The following is an 8,639-nucleotide window of genomic DNA, read 5'->3' as shown; positions in this document are numbered from 1 at the left end:
ATATATATATTTATTTATTTATTCATTTGTATATATTTTTTTTTCCCTATTAGTGTTAACAGTGGTTATTACTATATTTATATTATTACATATATATTTTTCTTTTGAGAGATACATATATTGTGGTGAAAAAAAGATATAGTATCAGATATTTTGTAAAAAATATAAATATATTAAATCATATATATAATATAATCATTTAAATTTATATATATATATAATATATATATATTATAAAATTATAAAAATAAAGTTTTATTACTGTTTTTTCGAATATTTCATTTTATTAAAATTTAATAATAAATAAAATTATGTAATATTAATATATATAAAGTGATTTATATATATATATATTAATATTATTTATAAGTGCTTACTAATTAATGTGATTATATATATAAAATTTTTTTTTTTCTTTTTGTTTAGATAAATAAAAATATTATATGAAATATAATTATATATCATATATATTATATTATAATTATATATTGTAGTGGAATTCCTTTAATTTTGAAGGTATTATATATTTTTTTTTTTCCATATAAAAAAATAATATATTAATTTTTTATAAGAAGAATTAATTTCAAAATATAAAAAAAACCATCATACAAAAATGTATTATTTTTCATATTTGGAAATATAAAAAAATTAAAGAGAATAAAAACCCTTTGAAATTATTTTAATATTATTATTCAATATAGAAAATAAATATATTATTATAAAAATATAAAAAGAGGTGTCATTATTATGTACCATCATTTGTTATAATGTGGTTAATATTTTATTTTTGTTCTTTATTCCTTCCTAAAATAGTAAGTATTATATATATATATATATATATATAATATGACCCTTTTATAAGTGTAATAAATTATACTTTATTATTACTTTTTATTTTCTGTGATGATTTTATATAAATTATTTGACAAGCATATGTCTGATAAAAATTTATTTGATGAAATTTTTGAAAACTGAGAAAATAAAATTTAATAAGATTATTATAAAAAAAAATATATTTATATTATTTATATATTTAAAATGAAAAAATATAAAGAGTAGTTAAATTAATAAATAATATATGAAAAGAACCTTATAAGGCAATTGAATAGTTCAAATGTATGCTGTTTTGTAAAATATAGGAAAATACACATATAAATATAAATATATATATATATATATATATGTTAATCTTCTTTTTAATTATCTGCGTATTATTTATATGTTGAATTTAAATCTATATAATATATATATATGTGTAGTGCATTTTTTCCTGTTTAAAAAATTCATTATTTTATTAATAAAAGAAAGTTCCTATTATTTTAATATATTAACCAATAACATAGTAATAAAAACAATTCTTTATATAGCTAGCCAAGAAAAAAAAAAAAAAAAAAAAAAAAAAAACATATACCTATATATCTTTAATATCATTTTCGTTTTGAAAATCATATAAGAGTATGCTTATTATATATCAATTTATATATGAAAAAATAAAAAGATGATACTTATAAAATATTCTAAGAATTAAAATACGGAAAATAGGTGCTACTTCTTTAATTATTCTACAACACTATATATGTGGTTATATATATATATATATATATAAAACCACTTATATAACCTATATGGAAATTTTGATTTATTTTTTTTTTTTTTCTAAACAGCCAAAATGAAAAAAAAAAAAAAAAAAAAAAAAAAAAAATTAAAAATATAAAACATTATAAATTAAAGCACAAGAATATATATATATATATATATATATATGTAATATTTATATATAATATTATAAAATAAATATATAATAATAATTATTATTATATATTTTTTTATTTATTTGAAAATTATTCTCATAAGAATTTTATAAATTTATTTTTTTGTAAACATTATTATAAATCTATAAAATTTTATTACATATATTTTTTAATTTATTAATATATATTATATTTATTTTATATTATTTTATTTTGTTTACATCCTTTGTATTGTTTGAAGAAATAAAAAAATAATAAATAAATTGTAGATGTTATATGTTATTATATAAATATTCTTCAGATATAGAACTTATGAATGATATATACTTATATATTATATATGTATAATATGTATGTATAATATAATTAAATATATATAATATTATATTATTTTTCCCGTAAAGATTTTAATTTATATATATATATAACGTATATATAAAAATAAAATTAATTTAAAATTTTTCTTTCATATTTTTATAAAAATTAAAATATTATTATATATTTATATGAATATATAATAATTTATTAATTTACATTTTATATTTATATTTTATATTTATAATTTTTGTTTATTCATTTATTTGTACTTCTATATATATATATTAACATATTTGATTATATTAAATAATTTTTATTTTATAATTTTTTTTTTTTTTTTAAGATGTTACTTCCATTTGTTTGCTAGTTCTTATTTAAATAAATAGGGATCCAAATTATTTAATAATTAATGTTTAAAAGAATATAATAATATAATATATACATATAAAAATATATGTATATAGAATTTCATTCCGTATCGAAATGTAGATATATATATATATATATATATTTTAATAAATTTCCTTTTTTTTATAATTTAATATTAAAGTATATTATATATATATATAATATATTTGGATAAAAAAAATAAATAAGTATGAATCAGTTGTAATGTTTAATTTTTTCATCTGTACCTTATTTATTTATTTTATTTTTTTAATGTTTTGTAATCAATAATGATATTTGAATAATTTTAATATTTTTATTATTATTATTATTCATTTATTTCATTTTATTCAATATTAATATATTTGAAGAAAATGAGTAAACTTAAAGTGAGAAAAAAGCACAAGCACTTGAGGACCTTTGAAGAGGATCTAAAAAATGAAGTGATTGTGAAAAATAAAATATTAAAAACAAAAAAAAACAAGGATAAACATAGAAAAGAAAAGTTTAAAATTAAGAAGAATGAAATGCATATTCATAAAAAGAAAAGAAAAGATGACGTTCATAAGATTTTAAATTTAGCGAATGAACAAAATGAAGAAGATTTAGATTATGATATAAATAATATAATTGATGATAATAATGAAGAAGCTGATAAATTTTTACAGTTTGATGACATTATTGAAGAAAACATAACAAATGATAATGATATATTTTATAATGAAAATAAAAATATTTCTTATAATACATACAGAGAAGCTGATGTAGATGCTAAAGACATTTTTGAAGACTTAAATATTAAAATTATGAACGATTCAAGACATGTGTCCAATAATAAAATGGAGAATATCACGCAAGAGTCAAATATATCTGCAGAGGTAATAAATAAATAAATAAATAAATATATATATATATATATATATATATGTGCATGTTTGTATGTTCATATTTTATTGAAAATTTACCTTTTAAGAGCAATTTTATTATATGCAGATTATATATTGTACATTTAAAGTACATATATCTACATATATAAATCTATATATATAAAAAAAAATAATAATAATATTAAATAATAAATAATAAAATTGCTTAAATAAAAGACTTAAAGTTAGCACGATTATCAGGGCATAAGTTGTTATAAATTGTGAGCAATTTATGCAGTACAAGTTTGTGTACAATTATAATAAAAATAATAAGATAATATAATAATAATATATAATATATAATTTTTTTTTTTTTGCATGTATACATATAAATAGAATTTAAGTACATATTTTTAATTTTGTATATACCTTTATATATATATATATATATATATATATATATATATATATATATATATATATGTTTATATATTTATATTTTTATATAGGATAAAGTAAATTCACTGGTTGAAAAGTGTTATAGAACTATAGGTGAAGACTTAGCACATTATAAAAGTGGAAAATTACATAGAGCTCTTACCATTTTAACTAAATCATTGAAATGGTATGAATATTTATTATTAACAAAACCAAAAAAATGGACACCCCATGCTACCTTTGAAATTACTAAACTTTTCTCTTCAGGATTAAAAGAAAAAGAAGTTAGTAAATTTTATGAATTTATATTGCTACCAATTATATTAGAAAATATTGACAAGAATAAAAAATTGGATGCCTTTCTTTATAAGGCATTAATAAAAGCTCTTTATAAATCAAAATCGTGGTTTAAAGGAATACTCTTCCCAGTCTTACAAAGGGTAATAATAAAACTAAATAAATATGCATCAACATATATATAATATATATATATATATATATATATATATATAATATATATATCAATATTGCTATAAAAAAAAGTGTAAGCAAAATATATTACTATTTTCGTTTTATATGATGATTAGTCTTGTCTGAATATTTAATTTAAAAAAATGAAGACAATTGTACTGCCCCAAACTGATTAAAACAATTAAATTGTATATGTGATAATATATATATTTTTATATGCATTATATAAATAAATATATATATATATGTTTATATATATATTATGTGTTCATTTATATCCTTAGGAATGTACCAATAAACAGATAATAATTATAGGAAGTGTAATTCAAAAAATGAGTATATCAATAAATTGTGTTGTTTTAGCACTTGAAGAAATATTTTCATTTCCTTGGAATTCCATAATATCATATATTTTAATACTATTATTTAATAAGAAATATGCTTTTACAAAACAGGTAATAAAAATAATAAATACATAATTATATATATATATTAGATATAATTATATGTCCTTATATATATATTATATATTTCTTATTTTTTATTGTAGTGTATTGACAATTGTGTTAATTACTTTCTTCGTTTTGAAAATTATCAAGATGTTTTATCAATAAATTGGCACAAATCTTTGTTGACGCTAGTTCATAATTATAGAGGTAAAACATAAATAAATGTATTTAACTAGGATAATATCATCCAATATATAATTATATAAATTAATATATATATATATATATATATATATATATATATATATATGTGTGTATATGTAAGCCACATGGTTATAAAAAAGAAGGATATAAGAGAAAAAGAATTTTTTTTTTTTTTTTTTTTAAATGATGAAAACGTACGCTTGGCATCTGAATAATTTATTTGAAGATAAATTTTTAATCAGTTATCCCTATCTGATATTAAAAAAAAAAAAAAAAAAAAAAAAAAAAGAGAGAGATATAAAAAAAAATAATGTACATATATATATATATATATATATATATATATATTTATTTATATGTATTTTTTTTTTTTTTTTTTTTTTTTTTATATGTAGGCCTATTGTGTGACACTCAAGTTGAGGCATTAACCCATTTAATTAAAAAAAAAAATCATCACCAAATTTCAAGTGAAATAATGAAAGAGTTATATTCATCAACATCTCTTATGAACAGTAAACAAAATAAAATGATAAAATATTTTGAAGACAAAAATAAATAAATATATATATATATATATATATATATATGTATATATATTGATTTATTATTATTTTTTTTTTTGTAGAAATAAAAGATATAAAAGTAAACAGTGAAGAATATGTAGTTTAACTTTTTTGCTTATGACTAACCACATTTTAGTATACAAAAGGTATGATATAAAAATTAAAAAATTAACATATATATATATATATATATATTTTTATATTTGTATTATATATGTTTTAATTATAATAAAAATAATGAAATGATGAAACAAAACAGTTCTGCTTCTGAATTATGTTTGATGATAACTATGCCCAACTGATCTCATAATTTTTATTATATATATAAAACGAATAAATAAAATAACATGTATATCTTAATATGTAACTTTTTAAGAAAAAAAATAAAAAAAAAATAAAATAATGAAATAATAAAATAATTATATTATAAATTTTTGTTATTTGTAAAAATAATATAGTAAAAAAAAAAAATTTTTTTTTTTCTTAAAAATTAATGATCAATTGTATTAATAATTTACTTTCACATTGAAATTATTAGACACACATTAATTTTATATATTTTCTATATACCTATTTTTTTTTTTTTTCTTTTTTTTTTTTAGATAACAAAGGAGTAAATTTATTCAAAAAGGAAAATCTCAAAAAGAATACGTTACGAATTAGGATTATATAAATTAATATAATATATTTATTTATTTATTTTTTTTTTTTTTTATTTTTTTTGTAAATTCTTTTTCTTTTTGTAAATATATATATATATATATATATATATATATATATATATATGTTTATTTATTTATATATTTATATTTATGTAACATATTATTAATTCATAAATAACTGTAAAAATTAAAATAATGTAGAATTTATATTTATAAAACAACATATTGTTTTAGTCTAATTGCTATATTTTTAAATGTGTTTAAAACTAGAAAGAATTCTTTCTATAAGTCTTATAGTGTAATTATTTATATGTAATAATAAATATAAATATAAACATAAATATATTTACATATATATATATAAAGGTCTTCTAAAGAAAAAGATTTGAAAAGGATGTTCATAGACAGTGAAGCAAAAAGTTTATACAATGTCATTGAAAATTTTGAAAGAAAAATAATATATTTATCTTTTATAAACGAGGAGGTATTAAAAAAAAAGAAAGAGGTCAATTAAATATTATATGATATATATATTTATATGTATATATATATATATATATATATATATATATATATGTGTATGTTTTTGATGGGACAATAATAAATTTAAAAAAAAAAAAAAAAAAACACGTATGAAATAGCATAATGTATATATTAAAAGAAATATTTATGTTATAATATATATTAATATGTAAAAAGCTATAGACAATAATAGCTTGTAAGTGTGATTAGTTTTTATTTATTGAATTGGTTTTTGTTTTATTCTTTTTAATTTAGATATTAGAAAAATTGAATGAACATGATATTAGCACCATTCCTGAGGATTTTCTTTTATATTTCAAGGACATAATAAAATTAAACAAATTATATGAACACAGTGATATATTAAAAAATAATATAGAAGATGATATAGAAGGAGATGACGATGTAGATGATGAAAATATCTGTGTAAATAAAGAACATGAAGATTTGTTGGATAAAATAAAAAAATATTGTATATGTTTGTATAAAATATTTAATGATAATGATAATCTTTATACAATATTAAATAAAATGAAAGATAAAGAAAATCATGACTTTTCTAAATTTTTTTACATCATCAAAGATATAAAGGTAAAATAAATATATATATATATATATATATATATATATATATATATTTATATGTTGTAGTTATATTTTTTTAGTGTGTAATGAATAATATTCTTATATGTTATAATAAAATTAATGTATTATCATCATAATTGTATTCATCTATTATCATTTTAAAAAAAACATATTTTTTTTTTATTTGTATAGAATATTTTTCAAACAAAGTTTCAAACTAGCGCTTTAGAAAAAATGAAAGGTATAGAAAATATGAATAAATTAAAAGATGAAGAACAAAAAATCCAAGAAGAAGAAAAGAAGTTAAACGATGAATTAGAAAACATAAGAAAAGAAAGTCATAAAGAATTAAATGAACTAGAAGAATGTTTAAAAAAAAAAGAAAATGAATTAGAACACTTAAAAAAATCTTCACAAGAAAATTTACAACAGTTATTAAATATGTTACCATTAAATGATATCTCTGATAATTTAGAACATATAAATATATTATTTGAAAAAACAAAAAATATATATGAAAATAAAATAAAATTATATCAAGATCAAGAAATAAGTTTAGTCAAAAAAAATAAATTATTAGAACTGGATATAGAAAATTATATCAATCTGATAGACGACCAAATTAAAACCCAAGACAACGGTATGTATTTATATATATATATATATGTATGTATTTATATATATATATATATATATATATATATATATATGTATGTATTTATGTATGTGTGTGTATATGTATTTATTACTATCACATATATTTATTATATTGTATATTAATTGAGTAATCTCTTAGTAAAGACAAATTTATTTTTTCATCCTTTTAATACATTTTTCATATAAAAAAATTAACATATTAATTATATTATATTTTGGTTTATCCCCCCTTTTGTTGTTTATTTATTTGCACACAGAAATTGAAAAATATACAATGGAATTAAAGAAAAATAAAATAACAGAAAAAGATTTAGACAGTATTCTTCTGAGAAAACAAAATGAAGAAAGTGAAAGATGTTTTATATATGAACTAACAGAAAAAAGAAATATGATAATTCAAAAAAAAGATAATATGAATAACGAAGCTGCTGTATTAATTCAGTCTTATATAAGGGCCGTAAAAGAGCGCAATTTATTTAGTGAGCATGAGAAAAAAAAAAAAAGTAGAAAAAAAAAAAAATAAAAATAAAATAAAATAAAATAAAAATAAAAATAAAAATAAATAATATTATATACACATATATATTATTATACATATATATGTGATTTATTATTAATATAATTGTTAATCATATTTTCTATATTCTCTTATTTTACTCTTTGTTTATATATATATATATATATATATATATATATATATATATATATATTTTTATTCATATAATAATAATTGTGTATTTCAAATAAAGCAAAAAAAAATTATATA

General features: G+C 15.6%; 2 protein-coding genes and 5 non-coding genes across 7 annotated transcripts; all 7 read left to right on the top strand.

Annotated features, from left to right (window-relative positions):
• Positions 1-895: 895 nt before the first annotated feature.
• Positions 896-980, top strand: PADL01_1108000. Its single transcript, XR_003699359.1, has one exon. It is a non-coding gene; the product is annotated as a small nucleolar RNA snoR12 (non-coding RNA).
• Positions 981-2,830: 1,850 nt separating this feature from the next.
• On the top strand, positions 2,831-5,553 carry PADL01_1107900 (U3/U14 snoRNA-associated small subunit rRNA processing protein, putative; the record flags this gene model as incomplete). Its single annotated transcript, XM_028682530.1, has 6 exons — positions 2,831-3,334; positions 3,832-4,200; positions 4,516-4,686; positions 4,782-4,887; positions 5,280-5,396; positions 5,510-5,553. 6 exons carry the CDS (start codon positions 2,831-2,833, stop codon positions 5,551-5,553), a joined length of 1,311 nt encoding a protein of 436 aa, XP_028538799.1.
• Positions 3,427-3,640, top strand: PADL01_1107800. The gene has a single exon (XR_003699358.1). It is a non-coding gene; the product is annotated as a small nucleolar RNA snoR11 (non-coding RNA).
• On the top strand, positions 4,329-4,411 carry PADL01_1107700. Its single transcript, XR_003699357.1, has one exon. It is a non-coding gene; the product is annotated as a small nucleolar RNA SNORD127 (non-coding RNA).
• On the top strand, positions 5,065-5,152 carry PADL01_1107600. The gene has a single exon (XR_003699356.1). It is a non-coding gene; the product is annotated as a small nucleolar RNA snoR09 (non-coding RNA).
• A 131-nt stretch (positions 5,554-5,684) lies between the features above and the next one.
• On the top strand, positions 5,685-5,752 carry PADL01_1107500. The gene has a single exon (XR_003699355.1). It is a non-coding gene; the product is annotated as a small nucleolar RNA snR61/Z1/Z11 (non-coding RNA).
• Positions 5,753-6,503: 751 nt separating this feature from the next.
• Positions 6,504-8,396, top strand: PADL01_1107400 (pre-mRNA splicing factor, putative; the record flags this gene model as incomplete). Its single annotated transcript, XM_028682529.1, has 4 exons — positions 6,504-6,593; positions 6,887-7,222; positions 7,409-7,856; positions 8,131-8,396. The coding sequence occupies 4 exons, from the start codon at positions 6,504-6,506 to the stop codon at positions 8,394-8,396; spliced, it is 1,140 nt and encodes a 379-aa protein (XP_028538798.1).
• Positions 8,397-8,639: the final 243 nt, after the last annotated feature.

Source organism: Plasmodium sp. gorilla clade G2 (assembly GCF_900097015.1).
Source record: "Plasmodium sp. gorilla clade G2 genome assembly, chromosome: 11".
NCBI classification, from domain to species: domain Eukaryota; phylum Apicomplexa; class Aconoidasida; order Haemosporida; family Plasmodiidae; genus Plasmodium; species Plasmodium adleri (nom. inval.).
Note: the sequence above shows the minus strand (reverse complement) of the source record. Positions and strands in the feature narration are given on the sequence as shown.